At 50.0% G+C, this 21,467-nt stretch overlaps 1 protein-coding gene across 1 annotated transcript in view; it reads right to left on the bottom strand.

The window, feature by feature from the left end:
- Positions 1 to 249: 249 nt before the first annotated feature.
- Positions 250 to 21,467, bottom strand: part of EPHA5 (EPH receptor A5) — a 156,520-nt gene continuing 135,302 nt past the window's right edge. The window contains exons 12-16 of the mRNA XM_054383320.1: positions 19,566 to 19,775; positions 15,163 to 15,312; positions 8,255 to 8,448; positions 2,852 to 3,007; positions 250 to 319 (exon numbers count right to left, since the gene is read on the bottom strand). Of these exons, the coding sequence (XP_054239295.1) occupies positions 250 to 319; positions 2,852 to 3,007; positions 8,255 to 8,448; positions 15,163 to 15,312; positions 19,566 to 19,775 (780 nt within the window). The remainder of the gene's footprint in view (positions 320 to 2,851; positions 3,008 to 8,254; positions 8,449 to 15,162; positions 15,313 to 19,565; positions 19,776 to 21,467) is intronic.

Raw genomic sequence — 21,467 nt, 5'->3', positions numbered from 1 at the left:
AAAAACAAACAACAGGGGGTCCTGAGATTCGGTGAGTACAGAGCTTTCAAAGGGGGTGTAAGTCCACATGGTTAGGAAGTGGTCCAGCCAAGGTTCAGACTGGAACTCGTGTCATGGATCTAGCTATTTTGTAGTATTGTCTTGGCAAGGTTATTCTTGCAGTGGATTGAAAGAGCTCCAGACACACTCAAAGTCACTAGGTGGTCCACAAGTTTAAGGAGCAGGCCTGGTCCACTGGAAAAGTTGCCTTCAAGTCTGATATCCAGTTGGAAAGAGGGGGTGGAGAGGGAGGCTCCACTTTTCACAGGGTGATTCGTCCCTTTGCAAGAATTAGAGCTAAATATAGACATCACTGTTTGAACACACACACACACACACACACACACACGTTTTCTGCAGGACTTTTGTTAAAGCAGGCAGAGCTTGGGGCAAGTATTCACTGATTTGGGCAAGTAGTCACTGACTTGAGGCAATATGCACTAACTTGGAACAATATTCATTGACCTGGGGAAAACATTCACAGATCTGGGGTAATATGCACTGACCTGGGGCAAATGAGTTGGGGCAAATATTGACAGACCTGGGGCAATATTCACTGACCTGAGGCAAACGTTCAATGACTTGGGGCAAAGATTCACTGACTTGGGGCAAATTTTCACTGCCTTGGGACAATATTCACTGATTTGGGGAAAATTGACAGACCTGGGGCTATATTCACTGACTTGGGGCAAACATGCACTGGTTTTAGCTTTTTTCAACTATTTTCTTTCCAAAATCCACTTACTAACACCACTCTTGTCTGCAATAAACACATGAAGCCATTCAGTGAAGGCAGCAGAGTTGTGAGCAGGATTTTGCTTTGGGTGACAAAGTTGGGAGAATTAAAAGAGACCCCAATGCCAAACATCTGCCACCTCAACTAGGTCCACAAGTTGGGTGCCCACAGCCACCAGCCCCATCAGCATGATGGCCAACCCCTCTGACAGAAGTAGCAATTTTTTTTCCCAGTAGATTTTAGGAATTCTTTACATTCATAGAATCACAGAATGGCTCAGGGACCTCAGAGATCATCTACTCCAACCCCCCTGCCATGGCCAGGAATGCCTCTCAACTAGATTCAGCTACTCAAGGCCTCATCCAGCCTGGCTTTGAACACCCCCAGGGATGAGACATCCACAACCTCTCTAGGTAACATATGCCAGAGTCTCACTGCCCTTGTACTGAAGAACTTCTTCCTCAGATCCAGTCTAACCCTGCTCTCCCTCAGCTTCAAACCATTCCCCCTTGCCCTGTCTCTGACACCCTGATGAAAAGTCCCTCTGCAGCTTCCTGTAGGATCCCTTCAGGTATTGGAAGGCAGCTCTGAGGTTCCCCCAGAGTCTTCTCTTCTCCAGGCTGAACAACCCCAGCTCCCTCAGCCTGTCCTCATAGCAGAGGTGCTCCATCTTTGTGGCCTGCTCTGGACTCTCTCCAACAGCTCTGTGTCCCTCTTACGCTTGGGACTCCAGAACTGGACACAATACTGCAGGTGGGGTTCCACATCACTGGTCTAAATGGAGCCCTGAAACCTGGTGTTTCTGGGCACTGCCATGGAGTCCCCAAAAGCCAAGGTAACATGGCATGCCATTGCAGGACTTGGCTGGGACATCATGTGTAAGGGGCCCATCCACCCAAGAAAGCGTCTAGGTGGGAATTCCTGCACCCTGACTGCCTTGACAGCTGCTGGAGGGGATTGAATCCCTAGCTCAGGGTTTTCATGTCAATCTCTGAAGACAGACTGGATGAGTCCAGGTGTAAGGGGCAAACATTGGTGGTGTGACTGGAGCAAATAAAACCTGAGTGAAAGCAGATAACACTCCTAGACTCCCTCCATGCCTGTAACACACAACTGAACTCCATGGAGATGTCACTAACCTGCAGCATGTGTAGAGGGTGAGCTACAGAGCAAGCCCTGGAGCAGGCAGGAGAAATGCTGCAGTTCTGGGGGGATTTCTCTTGTTTCATCCCTAATGCTCAGCACCAGTTCTGTATGTGCACTGATGATCTGTGTGTGGTTGTAGGAGCCACAGCCTTCTCCAAAGCATCATCTGCTCTAATGCCTGCAGTAAACCAAGCTCAGACTAACCCAGCTAGAAAGGCAGGCTTGAGGCAACTCAGAGTAAGAGGCAGAAGAACAACCATAATTGCACAAGCAAGGAAGGCAATTAAATGTGAAGCAGAACAGATCAGCAGCCCCCAAGGTCTTTACCAAGTCATCTGAGTGCTGTGACCTCAACTGCAGTCATAGCCACATGCAAAAAAACCAAGGGCACCTTCAGAAGGAAGACTCATCCATGAACGCCTGGACCTCTGCGGGTTTGCTGCTGCTCTTCCACTGGCATCAGCTGTACCTATGCTTATTTTTGTTCATGTTGAATGATACTTCCAGGCTTGCTTGTGTCCAGATCTAACTGGGAACCCAGCAGATCTGGTGTCCAACCAGTATAATTCAGTGGGGAGTCCAGATCTTACACATTCAGCAGCAGGGTGAGGGTTTCTTTTACTTGTTGGCAACCCCAAATAATCAAATGCTCTTAGAGATGATGGCCTGACAATTATTCAAGCTCAAGCATGAATTTCTACAAGTAGAGGAGCCAAAGTACTGGCTGCCCATGCAGTGAGCCCCTGGGCTTTAGTCTTGCCTGCTCTTGTCATCAATACAGAAGCGAGAAGAGAAACTGCTGAGTGCGAAGAGAGGGCCACGATTTCCCCTTCTGCAGCCTCACCCCTCTGTATTTTTTGCATGGTTTGTCTTCCTCCTCCACTCTGCAATTCCAACCAACCAGGTGAAAATGATCCAGGCACTACTCACTCTAGGGTCACCTGAGCCACGGCATCCATGGAACTGTATCCATTCTCCATGAAGATCTCCGTGTACCGGCCCATTTTGATGGCTTCCAGCCACTCTCCCACCGACCTGTAGGCACTGCTCCCCACTGGACTGTGCTCTACCAGCAGATTGGACACCCTAAAGGCAAGCAGAGACACAGAAGGTGTCGACTCATACCCGATGGGACTCAATTGCCCACACTTTCAGAAGGTGGAGATGATTCTCTCACTGCATTTTCAGTGACTGCTGCAGCCTAAAAGCCTCCCAGGAGGCTTGGTGGGGACCTTGAACATCTTTGCCATGAGGAAAGGCTGAGAGACCTGGGGCTGTTTGGTCTGGAGAGGAGAAGGCTGAGGGGGGACATTATCAATGTCTACAAATATCTGAGGGGTGAGTGATAAGAAGAGGCCAGGCTCTTTTCAGTGGTGTCCTGTGATAAGACAAGGGACAACAGGTACAAGCTGCAACACAGGAGGTTCCACCTCAACATGAGAGAAAATTCTTTTACCTCACTTCAGGGTGCTGGAGTCCTGGAGCAGGCTGCCCAGACTGGTTGTGGAGTCTCCTTCACTGGAGACTTTCAAAACCCACCTGGACACATCCCTGTGCAACATGATCTAGGTGAGCCTGCTTCAGCGGGATTGTTGGACAGGATGATCTCTGGAGGTCCCTTCCAACCCCTACAATTCTATGATTCTCTACCATTTCACCTGTAACTTCATTCACTTTTGAGCTAGTTCCTGGTATTTCTGGTCCTTACCACAAGCAGAAGAGGAATACTGTCAGTTCCCATTACCAGGCTCCACTTCCACCAGGTTCCTCAGCCAGTCTTACTTCAAAGCCTTTGGTTTCACTTCTCCTGCCTTGTTTTCCACCTCCTCCTTTAAAGCTCCTAATTAACTTAGTACAGTCCGGAGCCCAAATTGCATTTCCCAGCAGAGGCCATCAATGTCAGGTTCTTGTCAATACTTCAGGAGCCAGCTGGGTGGGGATTTTGAATTACAGAGTCACAGAATGGCTCAGGTTGGAACAGAGCTCAGAGATCATCTACTCCAACCCCCCTGGCATGGCCAGGGACACCTCTCAACTAGATTCAGCTACTCAAGGCCTCATCCAACCTGGCTTTGAACACCCCCAGGGATGAGACATCCACAACCTCTCTGGGCAACATATGCCAGAGTCTCACCACCCTTGTACTGAAGAACTTCTTCCTAAGATCCAGCCTAACCCTGCTGTTGTTCAGTTTCAAACCATTCCCCCTTGTCCTGATGAAAAGTCCCTCTGCAGCCTTCCTGTAGGATCCCTTGAGGTACTGGAAGGCAGCTCTAAGGTCCCCCTGGGGTCTTCCCTTCTCCAGGCTGAACAACCCCAGCTCCGTCAGCCTGTCCTCATGTCAGAGGTGCTCCAGCCCTTGGATCATCTTTGTGGCCTGCTCTGGGCTCTCTCCAACAGCTCTGTGTCCTTCCTATGCTGGGGACACCAGATTGGATCACAGAATCATAGAATGCAGTATTGGATGCAGTATGGGAGGTCTCAGCAGAGCACAGCAAAGGGGCAGAATCCCCTCTCTTGCCCTGCTGACCACACTCCTCTTGCTGCAGCCCAGCCCCCAGCTGCCTTCTGAGCTGCATGAGGGCACTGCTGGTTGTTTTTTTTTTTCTTTTTTTTTTTTTTTTTTGGTTTGGTTTGGTTTGGTTTGGTTTTGGTTTTTTTTGTTTGGTTGGTTGGGTTTTTTTTGTGCTATATGGGCAGCATCTGGAGAGCCCTGCAGAGAGCAGCAATGCTCCAAACAGTCCATCCTCGAAACCAGAGGTAGAGTCCAGCTCCCATAGCCTGGCTCAAGCCCTTGCAGCCTCCATTGCTACCTGCTCAGTGATGCCACGCACGGAAGCAGCAGCTCAGGGAAATAATAACCCTTCAGCACAGCAGAAACACCACTGCAGTACCCGGCACAAGCAACTCAAGCCACAGACAGGTGCACCACCCTACTAATGATGTGCAAAGAGCAAAGGGGGCCTGTGCAAGGTCAGAACAAGGAAAGAAACAAGGTCTGTCCCTTCCTATGTAAGTCACAACATGCAGCACACATAAGCCTTGCATAAAAATTATTACCACAGGTTAACCACCCCCCTGTTTTCTAAATTAGCTGCTGATGGTAAGGATCACATCTGAAAGAATTCCTGCACTGAGAGCAGGATCACATCTGAAAGAATTCCTGCACTGCTAGAGTGGTCCAGAGGAGGTCACAAAGGTGATCAGAGGTCTAGTGCACATCCTCTATGGGGACAGGCTTGGAGAGCTGGGATTGTTCAGCCTGGAGAAGAAAGGGCTCTAGGGAGACCTTAGAGCAGCCTTCCAGTACCTGAAGGGGGCTACAGGAGAGCTGGGGAAGGACTTTTGACAAGGGCTTGGAGTGACAGGATGAGGGGGAATGGCTTTGAGCTGGAAGAGGGGAGATTGAGACTGGAGATGAGGAAGAAATTCCTTCCAGTAAGGGTGGGGAGACACTGGAACAGGTTGCCCAGGGAGGTTGTGGATGCTCCCTCCCTGGTGGTGTTCAAGATCAGGATGGCTGAGGCCTTGGACAACCTGGTCTAGTGGAAGGTGTCCCTGCCCATGGCAGGGGGGTTGGAACTAGATGATCTTTAAAGTCCCTTCCAACCCAAACCATTCAATGAATCTATGATTCTATAGCACTTTAAGAACCTTCATATGTTTTATGTGCACATTAAGATTATTTGTTTATTTAATGGCAAGGCTGAAGGGCCCAATAAAATGTGAATACTTGCAGTACCCAGCAGATAATGGCTTCCCATAACATTTTATACACATGAGGAATTCAAAACTCCTAAGTAATCATAATAAGAAGTGGATTTTCCATCACTGATGTCAGGAGGCACCTACTGATATGCAGAAGCTGTAATGTAGAGAGTGACTTTCTCCCTTATTTGCATTAATGAGAATTTCCATAAAGAACACATTAGACAGAACCCCTCCATCCTTTATAGCTGCTCTGCACTCAGATTATGACTCCTTTAGAATTGCTGTGGTCTGTGCAGGGCAGTCCATGATGCCTAGAAACACTGCCCCAAAGCCTGTCTGTTCAGCTGCTCCATCCATATGGAAAATACCCACAGCAGCTCTGAATTGCCTGAGCCTGTTAGTACAATAAAACATTGGCAAAGTGCTCAGCTGCTCACAGAAGTGGTTTGCTGCCTGCTTTTCTCTTTTCTCTAGAATCCAGGCTGGGGGATGAGGAGGTTGAGAGCAGCCCTACAGAGAAGGACTTTGGGAGTGCTGGTGGGTGAGGAGCTGGCCGTGAGCCATCAATGGGCGCTTGCAGCCCTGAAAGCCAACGGCGCCTAAGATGCATCAAAAATTGAGGGAGAGAGGGTGATTCTGTCATCCTGTTCTGCTCTGGTGAGACCTCACCTACAGTGCTGTGTCCAACTCAGGGCCTACCAATACAGGAGACATGGAGCACCTCTGCTATGAACACAGGGGGGATGTTCACCACTGGAAAGATAAGGTTCTGGGGGACCTACAAGAAGGCTGGTAGAAAGACTGTAGCAATAGGGTGAGGGGCAATGGTTTGAAACTGGAGCAGGGTAGATTTAGGTTGGACCTCAGGAGGGTGCTGAAACACTGGAACATGTTGCCCAGGGACATGGTTGAGGCCCTGTCCTTGGAGACATTCAAAATCAGACTCAATGTGGCCCTAGGCAGCCTGCTCTAGTTGGAGATGCCCCTACTGCTTGCAGGAGGCTTGGACAAGATGACCTTAGAGGGTCCCTTCTAACCCAATGCAATCTGTGAAGCTCTGAAAGTGTGCATGAACCACCAGATAACAAGGCTGAAAAAGGCCTCTTCTGAGCTGAAGGTAAAAAGAGAACCATCCCATATTTCATGCTATCATCAACCTTCTTCTGCAGGTTTGCTGGGACTGACATTACATCTGATTGCTAATAGAAGTAATTTGTTGTTCTTCAGATGGGAAATGAGGCACAGAAAATAGTCTCAGCAATCAGATCTGTCTTGTATTTGAAACCCAACAAAGATCTGATCTTTCTGCGCAAGGACAGACCAGCACAGGGGTGTGAGGTCCTGCTGCAAGACAGGGTGAGAGAGGTCACATGAGGCTGTGCAAGACTCACTTGGAAGGTGTGGAAATCATAGCACCACAGAATGGTTTGGGTTAGAAGGGACCTTAAAGATCATCCAGTTCCAACCCCCCTGCCATGGGCAGGACACCTCCCACTAGACCAGATTGCTGAAGGCCTCATCCAACCTGGCCCTGAACACCTCCAGGGAGGGGGCACCCACAACCTCCCTGGGCAACCTGTTCCAGTGTCTCACCACCCTTACTGAAACAATTTCTTCCTAATCCCCAGTCTAAATGTACCTTTCTGCTTTGGTCCATAGCACCAGTCTAACTTAAACTTATATCCCTCTCAATCCTGTCCGAGGAAAACAAAGTGCCTTGTTTTGACTCCTCTGAGAATAACCTCCTCTAAAGGGTCTCTTTCAGTGTTAGTTATGGAATACAGAATCATAGAATGGTTTGAGTTGGAAGGGACCTTCAAAGGTCATCACTCAGCCTGTCCTCCAATGCCATCAGTGGAGCACTGATGATTTATGTTCTTCTGTCATTCATGATCTTATAGTGACTGAGTGACCCCAACACTAGAACTTGCTAAAATACTAAAGCCCCTGTACTCGGCACTGGTGAGGCCCCACCTTGAGTCCTAGGTTCAGTTTTGGGCCCCTCACTCCAAGAAGGACATTGAGGACATTGAGAAGCTCCAGAGAAGGGAAATGAAGCTGGTGAAGGGTCTGGAGAACAGGACTGATGAGGAGCAGCCGAGAGAACTGGGGGTGTTTAGCCTGGAGAAGAGAAGGCTAAGGGGAGACCTCATTGCTCTCTACAACTGCCTGAAAGGAGGTGGGAGTGAGGTTGGGGTTGGTCTCTTCTCCCTACTATCAGGTAATAGAAGGAAATGGATTGAAATTGTGCCAGGGGAGTTTTAGGCTGGAGATTAGGAAAAATTTCTTTGCTGCAAGAGTGGTCAGGGACTGGAACAGGCTGCTCAGGGAGGTGGTGGAGTCACCATCCCTGAAGGCGGTCAAGAAGATGTGGACATGGCACTTTGGGGCATGGTTTAATGGCTGTGGTGGTGTTGGGTTGATGGTTGGAGTGGGTGATCTTGGAGGGCTTTTCCAGCCCCCACAATTCTATGATTCTCTGGTTCCATGACATAACAAAGCCAGAGGAACATCCACCCCCAGATGTGCAGGGACTAAATAACAAGCAGTCATTCCCCCTCAGGGCTGGGTTATTCAGACACAAATCTGACTTGGAGAGCTGTCTGTGGCCCCAGAGTGTACCTGCTGGATGCATTCACCAAGGTCTTCAGGCTGCTGGGGTTCCGGATGAGCTTGTCCAGCATGCTGACGATGTCGTCGAACTTGGGCCGGCTGTTGCGGTCCTTCTGCCAGCAGTCGAGCATCAGCTGGTAGAGAGCAGCAGGGCAGTCCATGGGACTCGGCAGGCGGTAGCCTTCCTCCACAGCTTTAATCACCTAGAGGACACAAAACACCAGCCTGATGGCTTAGCTTGCATGCCTCTCAGCTTTTTTCCCAAATGTAAACTGGCTTAAACAGAGAGCTTTGGGACCAGCAAGGAGAGCTCACCGCCTGCCCCAGCTCAGCACACAAGAGGCGAAGCAAGTCAAGCCCCACTGTCTTTTGTAGTTTCTACAGGATGGGTGGAATAAATGAAGTTTTGGTGCTGCAAAGGGATTCCAGCCAGCCAAGGCACTGCTGTAACCAGGGGGGGGCAGACTGCCAGCCTGCACCTAATCAAAGCTCAGCTGAGGTCTGTAGGTTATCACAGAATGGTGAGGGTTGGAAGGGACCATTGAAGATCATCTAATCCAACCCCCCCCTGCCAAGGCAGGGTTACCTAAAGAAGGTTACACAGGAACACATCCAGATGGGCTTGGAATGTCTCCAAAGATGAAGACTCCACCACCTGTCTGGGCAGCCTGCTCCTGGGCTCCACCACCCTTAAATTAAAGAAGTTTCCCCTTATCTCTAGATGGAACTTCTTATGTTCCAGTTTGTGCCCATTACCCCTTGTTCTGTCACTGGGCACCACTGAACAAAGCCTAGTCCCATCCTGCTGACACCCAAGGCACTGCTGCAACCAGCTGGCGCTTAAAGCTCAGCTGAGGCCTGTAAGTTGTCACAGAATGGTGGGGGTTGGAAAGGGCCTCTGGAGATCCAATCCCCCTGCTAAAGCAAGGGCATCAGGTTGCCCAGGAATGCATCCAGGTGGGTTTTGAAAGTTTCCAGAAAAGGAGACTCCACAGCCTCTCTGGGCAGCCTGCTCCAGGGCTCTGGCACCCTCACAGTAAGGCAGTTTTCCTTATGTTTAAGTGAATTTGGAGAGAAGGAAACTCCTAAGCCCAGAAAAAGTGGCCTAAGGGGTTTTCTGGCATCTTCTTTCAGCTCACTGGTTTTGTTTATTCAGAAGTTGGCTTCTTTTTAAATGAAAAGGCGTGTGCTAGACCACAAATTTGTATTACAGTAATCAAAGCCTGCCTGCATTTCAGAGGGGCCTCTGAGCACTAATTGATGGATGGCTTCAAGGCAGAAGCAGAGGAACCAGCTCATATATCATTCAATACTGTCTGGGGCCTGGCGTTCCTCAGTGTGGCCACATTTCTGCCAGGAATTGGAAACGTCAGCCCAAGAGGATGGAAATTAAAACCAAGGGAGGGTTCTGGCACTGCTTCCAAATCAAAACCATCCATGGGTCTATAGCCAAAATGAGTGGTATGCTAACGTGCTGCCTGCCCTCTTAGATCATGGAATGCTAGTGGTTGGAAGGGACCTCCAGAGATCACCCAGTCCAACCCCCCCTGGCCAAAGCTGGGTCACCCCTGCAGGGCAGGTCACACAGGGATGCATCCAGTCTGGAAATCGTCCAGAGAAGGAGACTCCACAACCTCTCTGGGCAGCCTGCTTCTGGGCTCCAGCACCCTCACTGTAAAGAAGTTTCTCCTGATGTTGAGATGGAACCTCCTGGGTTCCAGTTTGAGTCCTTTGCCTCTTGTCCCAGGACACCACTGAAAAGAGCCTGGCCCCTTCTTCTTGGCACCCACTCTTCAGATGTTTGTAAACATTGATCAGATCCCCTCTCAGCCTTCTCTTCTCCAGGCTAAACAGCCCCAGGTCTCTCAGCCTTTCCTCATCAGACAGATGTTCCAGTCCCTTCAGTATCCTTGTAGCCTCCACTGGACTCTCTCCAGTATTTCCCTGTCTCTCTGGAACTGGGGATCCCAGAACTGGACACAATACTCTAGATGTGACCTCACCAGGGCAGAGTATAGGGGAAAGAGAAGCTCCCTAGACCTGCTGGACACACTTCTCTTGGTGCACACCAGGATGCCATTGGCCCTCTTGGCCAAAATGGCAGATTGCCAAGCCATAGTTAAATTCATGTCCACCAGGACTCCAAGGTCCTTCTCCACGGAGCTCTTGAAAAGCAGAAATTAATAAACAAGGGCAGAATTGATGGAAGCAACTTGTCTGAGGCAGATTTACTGCAGGCAGCAAGCCTAGCAGTTCCCATTTTGAACCATCCACATTTCCAGGAGAAGGTAGCTTGAGTTTCAAGCCACATGGGGATGCACCTATGCCAAGAGAGTCTCGGCAGCATATCTTCACACACTCTACTCCCAAGACTCCTCAACCAAAAGGAGCTGGAAGTAGTTATTTGCTGTGTGAAAAACCACAGCACTTCACTCTTGAGAGTCCCAAATATCTGCTCAGATGCCTTTCATTCTAAGCAGTGTCTGTGACCAACATGGAAGTGGTTTTCTAGATCTTTAGTCCCTAGATGAGCAGTAAAGAAAGAGCTGTGTCAGCCTGGAGCTGCGTTTCGGAAGGCTCCAAAATTCAGGGCTCCACAGATCACTTTCAAATTGTCCCCCACCACAGGGCTTTTTGCCAAGGGGAAGAGTCCTGGGAATCACAGAATGGTTTGGGTTGAAAGAGACCTTAAAGATCATCTAGTTCCATCTTCCCTGCCATGGACAGGGACACGGACACCTCCTACTAGACCAAGAGGCTCAAGGCCCCTTCCAACTTGACCTTGAACACTTTCAGGACCTCCACGTCTCTGGGCAACCTCTTCCAGTGCCTCACCACCCTCAGGGGCAAGAATTTCTTTCTAATGTCCAATCTAAATGTAGCTTCTTCCCGTTTGAAGCCATCGCCCCTCATTCTGTCACTCCATGCCTTTGTAAAAAGTTCCTCCCCAGCTCTCCTGTCTTCAGGCACTGGAAGGGTGCTCTAAGGTCTTCTCTTCTCCAGACTGAACAGCCCCAACTCTCTCAGCCTGTTCCCATAGGATGGTTTCTCCAGCCCTCTCATCATCTTTATGGCCTCCCCTGGACCAGTTGAAACATGTCTGTTGTGTTGGGCTGGACACAGCACTGCAGGTGGGGTCTCAGTGCAGTGGAGTAGAGAGGCAGAATCCCCTCTCTCCACCTGCTGCCCATGTTGCTTCAGATGCAGCCCAGAACAGGGTTGGTTTCTGGGATGGTAGTGCACACTGCTGACTCATGCTGAGCTTCTCATCACCCAGCACCCCCAGGTCCTTCTCCTCAGCACTGCTCTCTATCCATTCTCCACCCAGCTTGGATTTGTGCTTGGGATTGCCCCAACCCAGATTCAGGGCTTTGCACTTGGCTTTGTTGAACTTCAAGAGGTTGGCACTGGCCCACCTCTCAGCAGTAGCAGGAACTTCAAACTCCCTAAAGATGTATGGGGTAGAGAAGAAGTTAGGCATGGCTTTGTAATCTTCTCTAAGGGCAGCAAGCATATCTGAAGGTCTGTCCCACAAGACCTGCAGTCCTTTTGAACCCATGTGAGATCTCATCTGTCGGTGGAGCACTTGCACTTCTCTCCACCTAATCTGTGCTTGCAAGGTACAGCCTAGTTTTTGCCCTCAGCATCAAAAACCCAGCCCCACCAGGCTATGCTGCCTGCACTGTCTGTTGAATTTCAGATCAAACTTGTACCTGCCCTATAAAAAAACCCCGACCAACCAAACAAAAAAAAAAAAAAAAAACCAAACAACAAAGCAAGAAAAAGCCTCAGTGTGGCACAGCCAGGAGAACAACATTAGCCGTGTCCCTGTCTGTATTTATAACAACAATGGATCATCCTCCAGCTGTAGCAGGAAGAAAATAGGAGCAAGACAAGGAGCAGACCATCTGGCACCAGCTCAGAGTATCTGAACTCCATCTGCAGTGGGGTTATGGATGTTTGATATTCCTGGCAGTAACATCACAATCAATAGTGTTAACTCAATTTACAGGATGTTCTTGGTTCTGGCCATCCAAGGTAAATGGTATCATAACATTCTGAGGAGCTGGGGTGCTGAAACCCCCTCTGAAGGTGCCTTCTGGGGTCTGGCAGTAAGAAGAACAAAAAAGCTTTCACTGAAAGGGTTCTTACAGACAGGAACAGGCTGCCCAGGGAGATGGTTGAATCCCCATCCCTGGAGGTGTTGCAGAGAGGCAGAGATGTGGTGCTGAGGGCCATGGTTAGGCACCAGCCTTGGCAGAGTTAGATAACCATAGAATCATAGAATGGCTTAGGTTGGAAGGGACCTCAGAGATTCACAGAGTCACAGATTGCATTGGATTGGAAGGGACCCTCAGGGATCATCTTGTCCAACCTCTCTGCATGGGCAGGGACACCTCTCAACTAGACTTGGTTGCCCAAGGCCTCATCCAACATGACCTTGAACACCTCCAGGGAGGAGGCATCCACAACCTCCCTGGCCAGCCTATTCCAGAGTCTCACCACCCTTGTACTGAAGAACTTCTTCCTAAGATCCAGTCTAACCCTGCTCTCCCTCAGCTTCAAACCATTCCCCCTTGTCCTGTCTCTAGACACCCTGATGACAAGTCCCTCTGCAGCCTTCCTGTAGGATCCCTTCAGGTATTGGAAAGCAGCTCTAAGATCCCCCCAGAGTCTTGTCTTCTCTAGGCTGAACAACCTCAGAGGAGGCTGAGGGGATATCTTATCAATGCTTACAAATATCTAAAGGTGGGTGTCAGGAAGATGGGGCCAAACTCTTATCAATGGTGCTCAGTGACAGGACAGGAGATAATGGGCAGAGACTTGAACATATGAAGTTCCATCTGAATGTGAGGAGGAACTTCTTTAATTTAAGGGGGGGGTTGGAAGCAGATGATCTTCAAGGTCCCTTCCAACCCAAACCATTCTATGATTATATGTCATGGTTCTCAGAGATATGAAGAGAAGGGAGGGGCCTAGGAAAATCTATCAACCCTTGGTTTCATTTTTTTTTATCTGTAGACAAGGACAGATGTTTATGGCTCAGGTTAGGAGGATGCCCTGCAGTAGGGTCAAGAGATCCTGACTCCTTCTGGGCTCAAAGCTGTAGTCAGGAGGGAGACAGTGTCCCCACAGGCATCTCTGCTCCAGAGGGTGGCCTTGTGGTGGGGGACTCAGGCAGACAATGGTGCCCAGGACCGGGGGGACACAACTCAAAGGGTGCTGTACAAACAAAGCATGAGATCCCGCCTTGGCACAGGCTTACAAGATGTTCACAGCAGGAGCAAAACAATGCTCCTGAGATCAGCAATGAAGAGCAACCAAGAGGCAGCTCTCTGGACTGCCATCACTAGATCAAATCACCCAGCTTTTGTGCAGGGAGAACAAAGCCCCTGCCATTCCTCTCCTGAGCTTCTGCAGGGGTTTGAGCAGGCAATTGAAACGCTGCCAGCTGATCAGCATCTATCCCCTGGCAGCCCTTGATCATTAAGCAGAGGAGGAACAGGCTCCAGCTCTAACAGCATTAGTGAAGCTCCAGCAGCCTGGGGAGTGGGAAGCAGCTTGCCCCTCTGCAGACACATTTCCCCTTGTGCATGGCCTGGTCTGGGCTGCTGCTGCAAACACCAGAGCAGCAAATGGGAGGATTGTTTGTGTCTGGCACGGGGGAGGCAAAGTCCTGTTTTCTACAGTGTCTCTCCCCACCTTGCCCCCATCCCTGCCTGACAGAAACACAGAATCTTAGGAATTGGAAGGGACCTTCAGAGATTATCCAGCCCAACCCCCCTGCCAAAGCAGGATCACCCAGGGCGGGTCACACAGGAACACAGTGCCATGGGTTTTGAATGTCTGCAGAGAAGGAGACTCCAAACCTCTCTGGGCAGCCTGCTCCACGGCTCCAGCACCCTCACACCAAAGAAGTTTCTCCTCATGTTGAGGTGGATCCTCCTGTGTTCCAGTTTGTACCTGTTGTTCCTTGTCCTAGCACTGGACACCACCAAAAAGAGCCTGGCCCTTCTTGTTGTCACTCACCCTTCAGATATTTATAGACATTGATAAGATCTTCTCTCAGCCTTCTCTTCTCCAGGCTAAGCAGCCCCAGGTCTCTCAGCCTTTCCTCCTCACACAGATGTTCCAGTCCCTTCAGCATCCTCGTAGCTGTCCACTGGACTCTCTCCAGCAGATCCCTGTCTCTCTCAAACTGGGGAGTCCAGAACTGACATAGTATTTCAGGTGTGTGTATACCAGGGCAGAGTGTAGGGAGAGGAGAAGCTTCCTAGACCTGTTGGACACTTTTCTGGATGTACCCCAGGATGCTGTTGGCCCTCTTGGCCGCAGGGGCACATTGATATCCCATGGAGAATTTGCTGTCCATGAAGACTTCAAGGTCTTTCTCCATGGAGCTGCTCTCCAGCAGGACAACCCCTAACCTGTCCTGGTGCCTGCTGTTGTTCCTCCCCAGCTGTAGGACTCTGCACTTGTCCTCATTGAACCTCATGAGGTTCTCCTTCACCCAGCTCTCCAGCCTGTCCAGGTCTCACTGGAGGGCAGCACAGCCTGACAGGATGTTAGCCACCACCCCCAGTTTGGTACCATCAGTGAACTTGCTGAGGGTCCCCTCAGTCCCCTCATCCAGGTCATTGATGAAGATACTGAACAAAACTGGGCCCAGCACTGATTCCTGGGGAACACCACTGGCCACAGGCCTTCGACTGGACTCTGTACTGCTGGTCACAACCCTCTGAGCTCTGTTGTTGAGCCACTTTCCAACCCACCAAAGGGTCCAATCACCTAACCCAGTGTTCTCGAGGTTACCTATGAGGATGTTTATGGGAGACAGCATCAAAAGCCTCTCTGGCTGCAGAAATTCTCTAAGTCTTCCCAAGTCCCCTCAGGCAACAGCTCCCCCACATGCTTACATCTTGGTTTGTCATCTCCCAGTAGGGCCTCTCTCCATAGGACATCACCTCCCACATCACAATGCCATAGCTCCAGACGTCGCTGGCTGAGGTGAATTTGCGGAAGGCGATGGCTTCAGGTGCTGTCCATCGGATGGGGATCTTCCCTCCCTAGAAGGAAAGGAAAAGGAAAAAGAACATAAATCAAGCCCAAAACCAGACTGAAGAGGAAGGCAGACAATCAGGGAATCACAGAATGGTTTTAGTTGGAAAAGGCCTCTAAGATCATCAAGTGCAACCATCAACCTAACACCACCATGGCCATTAAGCCACATTCCAAAGTGCCATGGCCATACCATTCTTGAACACCATAGGAGAGTTTGGGTTGGAAAAGACCTTTAAAGGCCATCTAGTCCTCCCATCCCATGATTCCCTATGGAATCATAAAATGGCTTGAGTTGGAAGGGACCTTAAAGATCATGTAGTTTGAAACCCCCTGCCATGGGTAGGGACACCTCCCAGTAGACCAGGTTGCTCAGGCCCTCATCCAACCTGGCCTTGAACACTTCCAGGGAAGGGGCATCCACAAAGTCTATAATATGTCACCCCCCTGCAATTCCATTAGGATTCCATTCCTCAGGAGCTATCAGGGGCAAGGTTTTTGATGAAGACACTCATCTCATGTGAGTGAACATCACTCCCCCATACAGAGAAGTCTTCTCATGGGCATATAGTTAAAGGAGATGCTGTGCTGCTACCTGCTCAATTCCAGACAAATCATTTGTCTCTTTTCATGTCCCACCACCCTCCCCTTTCAGGAAAACTTCTGAAATTAAGAACAAACACCTCAGTTTGTGCCAACATGACATCCTGGTCACCAAACTGGAAAAGCATGGACTTGAGGGGGTGACCACTGCTTTGATAAGGAATTGGCTGGATGGCTGCACTCAGAGAGCTGTGGTCAATGGCTCAGTGTCCAAATGGAAACCAGTGATGAGTGGCATCCTTCAGGGGCCAGTGTTGTTTAACATCTCTGTTAGAGACATGGGCAGTGATATTGAAGCATCCTCAGCAGGTCTAAGATAACACCAGCTGTGTGGTGTGGTTGACACACTGGAGGGAAGGGATCCATCCAGAGGGACTTGGACAGGATTGAGAGCTGGGTCCAAGACAACCTCATGAATTCCAACAAGGCCAAGTGTGAGGTCCTGCACCTGGGTGAGGTCTATCCCAAGCACAAATCCAGGCTGAAAGAGGAGTGGCTCAAGAACAGTCTGGAGGAGAAGGACTTGGGGGTGTCAATTGGCAACAAACTCACCATGAGCCAGCAATGGTCACTGGCAGCCCAGGAGGCAGCTGTGTGCTGGGCTGCATCCAAAGCAGTGAGAGCAGCAGGACAGGGAGGGGATTCTGCCCCTCTGCTCTGCTGAGACCCCACCTGCAGCACTGCATCCAGTTCTGGTGCACTCAGCACAAGAAGGACATGGAGCTGATGGAGAGGGTCCAGAGGAGGCCACAAAGATGATCAGTGTGTGCTCTTCAAGTAGATAAGGTTGCTCTGAGAGCTGCCTAGCCTGACCTGGAATGTTTCCAGGGATTGGGCATATAGCACCTCTTTAGGCAACCTGGGCCAGGGTCTCAACAGCATGGAAATGAGGAAAACCCAGCACTCTTAAAAACACATAAGGATGTGACTATTTAAAAGGGCTTGTTAGGGATAGGACGAGGGGCAGTGGTTTGAAACTGGAGCAGGAGAGATTGAGGTTGGAGATCAGGAGGAAGTTCTGAACTGTGAGAGTGGTGAAATACACAGTGGTTGAGGCCCCATCCCTGGAGACATTCAAGATCAGACTCAAGGTTGATCTGGGCAGCCTGCTCTAGTTGGAGGTGTCCCTGCTACCTGTAGGGGAGTTGGACAAGATGACCTTTGAGGGTGCCTTCCAGCCCAATACAATCAAGGAAGCTGTGAATCTGTGGATTTTCTGTCTGGAAAGAGATGTTGGATTCTGAAGTAAATCTGGTTGACAGCACAGAGGCCCTTTCCACATTAGCTCAGCCCATAAGCATTTGTAGGCTGCCTACTAATTGGCTGTCCTGAAGGTTTGTTGCTGGAATGCTGGGGCATGTGTAGGATCAACATCTCAATTACGTGGCAGGGACTGGTAAGGGAATACATTTCCTGCGTCCTGGAGAGCGAGCGGGGGCGGCACAGACAGCTCTGAAGCTGAGGAAGGCTTTGATCTAACGAGGGGTTCATGCAAATTGCTGCAAAAGGAACGCTCCTTTTTCCTTCCTTTTATACTGAATGCAGTCCTGATCTGTGGATTCACAGAATGGTTTGGGTTGGAAGGGGCCTTCAAAATCATCCATTTCCACCCCCCACAAAATGGGCAGGGGGGACCTTTCACCTAGACCAGGTTGCCCCAGGCCTCATTCAAACTGGCCTTGAACACCTCCAGGGAGGGGGCAATCACAACCTCCCTGGGCAACCTCTTCTCACCTCTGGTCTCACCACCCTCACTGGAAAGAATTTCTTCATAATCTCCAGTCTAAATCTCCCCTCATCCAGCTCAAAACCATTGCCCCTCATTCTGGCACTCCAAGCCCTTGTCAAAAGTCCCTTCCCAGCTGTCCTGTAGCCCTCTTTAGGTACTGGAATTCTGTTCTAAGGTCTCCCTGGAGCCTTCTCTTCTCCAGGCTGAACGACGCCAACTTTCTCAGCCTGTCCCCATAGCAGAGGTTCTCCCGCCCTCTGATCATCTTCATGGCTTCCTCTGGACCTTCTCCAGGAGTTCCATGTCCTTCTTGTGCTGGGGACACCAGAACTGGATGCAGTGCTGCAGGTGGGGTCTCAGCAGAGCAGAGGGGCAGAATCCCCTCCCTGTCCTGCTGCTCTCACTGCTCTGGATGCAGCCCAGCACACAGCTGCCTTCTGGGCTGCCAGTGACCATTGCTGGCTCATGGTGAGTTTGTCATCAGCTGAGACCTCCAAGTCCTTCTCCTCCAGACTGCACTTGAGCTACTCCTCGCTCAGCCTGGATTTGTGCTTGGGATTGCCCCAAGCCAGGTGCAGGACCTTGCACTTGGCCTTGTGGGAATTCATGAGGTTCTCTTGGACCCAGCTCTCATATTTGTCCAAGTCCCTCCTCACCCAGCCTATAGATCCTGCAAAGAGCTCTGTAGAGCAGGCACATAAACCTGGGGGTGTAAGCACCAGCCTACTTGGCTTCTGCTGTGGGACTGGAAACAATGCCACAGCTGTCAAATGTGTTTTGCTGTCCTGCTTCTTCCTTTTTTCCCTTTTCTACCATTTTAGAAATTAAACTTCAGACCAGCTCTGAGAAGGAAGACGGGAGGGAAAAAGGGAGTTTGGATGAAGGAATACTTTTCTCACTGGCTTCAAAGACTTGTCTCCCTTGATTTGTATCAGAATACATTTCCCTGTGATGTCCCTTTCCTCTCAGCACTGAGCTAAATACTGGAAGGTCTCCCTGAGTTGCCCCCTGACAGTGTTTGTTATTGGGAAAAAAATTTGGAACCCATTTTCCAAGCAAACTGGAAAAGGTCCCTTCTCCCAAGAAATATTTCTTCACAGGCTTATCAGCACATGCCTTAAGTGAGGAACCAGATCCTCAGCAGCGCCAATTAGGAGATGGCAGCATGCTGCAAGCAGGGCTGGCCAAGAGCTCTCCAGCCAGCAGGGTGGCTCTGCTCCGGCTGTGTGCCGAGCCCTATCACGGGGCTGAGACTGCCAACAGCTGAAAGGCCCTCCCCAGACCTCCACGGGAACTGGGAAGGCAACCCAGAGAGCTCCTGTCACCAGTAAAACAATGCTCTTGGACAAACACACTAACAGGACAGGTCTAGGCATGCCAATCACTGTCACGAAGAATGGAGGCCCTCTTTGAGTCTGTGCTGCTGAGTAGGGCTCCTGCCCAGCCATTCCCCACAGCTCTGGGGTCACGTGGTCCTGAAGGCTGACACCATCAAGGAATGGATCAGGGATGGAAAGGGGCAGAGCACTGGGGCTGGAGCTGCCCTTTCTCAAGCTGGTGGAAATTACCCTCAACAGTGTCATTTGCAAGGGGCACTATACACTTACCCATGGCTTAAAAGGGTCCAAGTGTCCAGAAGACTGTGGCTCTGAGGTCCTTTCCAACCTGAGCCATTTTCTGATTCTATGGTTCCGTGATTCCATGAACTTACAAGTTGTTAGTTAAGTTCAGCCTTATTTGGCCACCCCCACTACAAAGTTATCACCACTGGCAAAATTAACGTGAAAATGCCTAACTGCTAACTCCCCTTGTGCAACATTTAGAGGTTCTGGACTTGCACAAAGCTCTGTGCTAGGGAGTCTGAACACCCAGTGTGGGCAGGAACATGGATTTCCTGAGCTCAGTCAGCTCAGCAACCTCAGAACTCACCCTGGTTGTGTAGGCCGCTTCGGGGTCATCTTCTAGCACTCTGGAGAGGCCGAAGTCTGACACCTTGCAGACTAAGTTGCTGTTGATGAGGATATTCCTGGCAGCCAGGTCCCTGTGCACGTAGCCCATGTCAGACAGGTACTTCATTCCCGACGCGATGCCCCGCAGCATCCCCACCAGCTGGATGACTGTGAACTGTCCGTCGTTCTTCTGCGGAGGGAAGCAGACGTTTGATCAGCTGGGACTCTGCACCCACAGCATTGCCTGTGCAGGAATCCAAGTGCAAAGGCAAGTCTCCAGGTAAGGAAACCAGGGACATTAATCATTCATTACCCTCCTACGCTGGCTGTGAAGCTTTGCAAAAAATTTTACTGTTTGGATGAGGATCTCCAGGGAGAAGGCTAAGGAAATGTGCTACTGGAGATCAAGGAGTGAGCTGTGGACTACTGGTGACTGAGCTATGTGCCTGGAGCTCAACACCTGGAGGCAGCTCTATAAAGAGACTGGGGTGGGATGGCTCTGAGTCATCTAACTGCATGGCACCAAGCTGTGTAGAAATCATCAATTCATGGAATGGTGTGATGGTTTTAAGACTATCTTTTTTTAATTTTTCTTCACAATGCTCGAGCAGAGAAAGTGAAAGAATGTAAATAAATCACTATTGGATGTAAGAAAGCAAAATAATGATTATTCTAAACACTTCCATTGGAGAGACAGAAATGTTTAAGAATCTCCACTCAAAACAAGGTTGGGAATTGGGCAGTTCTCGGCTTGCTCGGCTTCTGTCTGCTTCTTTTCTGGCTGAAGATAACATGCTGACCTTGGCAAGCTAAGTCTAACAGCCTCTCTGCTTCTTGACTCTCTGCCTTCTGCCAGGAGGGCCTGGGGGGATTCCTTCTGGTTGGGGGGGAGGGCCCTTGAGGGAACTAAAGGGAGCTTGGTAGTTCTTTTCTGTTGATTGTACATATTTGTGAATGTTGTTAATAGTGTCTATTTGTACATATTCATTGCATTTCATCATAGATTGTAGATTTGCTTGTAAATGCAGCTTTCACTTGCTTCCAGACTGAGCTAGCTTGGTTATTGTCGGTGTGGGACAGGGATTTCATCTCTCACACTGTCACAAATGGTTAAGATTGGAAGGGACCTTCAAGACTATCCAGTCCTAACTCACCTGCCATGGGAAGGGACACCTTCCACTGGCCCAGATTGCTCAAAGTTTCATCCAACCTGGCCTTGAACACCTCCAGGGAAGGGACATCCACAACCTCCCTGGGCAACCTGTTCCAGTGTCTCACTACCCTCACTCTAAAGAAATTCCTTCCTGCAGAGGCCTACATGTCAATATTTGGGAGCAGAGGCACTTCTCCATGCTGTCATACTGCATTAGCATGACCAGCAGGACCAGGGAAATGATTGTGCCCCTGTACTCAGCACTGGTGACATCACACCTTGAGCCCTGGGTTCAGTTTTGGGCCCTCACTAGAAGAAGGACATTGAGGTGCTGGAGCAGGTCCAGAGAAGGGTAACAAAGCTGGTGAAGGGTCTGAAAAACAGGTCTGGTGAGCAGCAGCTGAGGGAACTGGGGGTGTTTAGTCTGGAGAAGAGCAGGCTGAGGGGAGACCTCATTGCTCTCTACAACTCCCTGAAAGGAGGCTGGAGTGAGGTGGAGATTGGTCTCTTCTCCCTAATATCAGGTGATCAGAGACAAAGTAGGCTGAAGTTATGCCAAAGGAGGTTTAGGCTGCATCTTAGAAGAAACTTATTGATTGAAAGGGTTCTCAAAAACTGGAACAGGCTCCCCAGGGAGGTGGTTGAATTCTCCCATCCCTGGAGGTGTTTCAAAGAAGCAGAGATGTGGTGCTGAGGGCCATGTTTAGCACCAGCCTTGGTAGAGTTAAA

Source organism: Indicator indicator, chromosome 8, assembly GCF_027791375.1.
Source record: "Indicator indicator isolate 239-I01 chromosome 8, UM_Iind_1.1, whole genome shotgun sequence".
Lineage (NCBI taxonomy): Eukaryota > Metazoa > Chordata > Aves > Piciformes > Indicatoridae > Indicator > Indicator indicator.
This window is presented reverse-complemented; position numbering and strand designations above follow the sequence as displayed.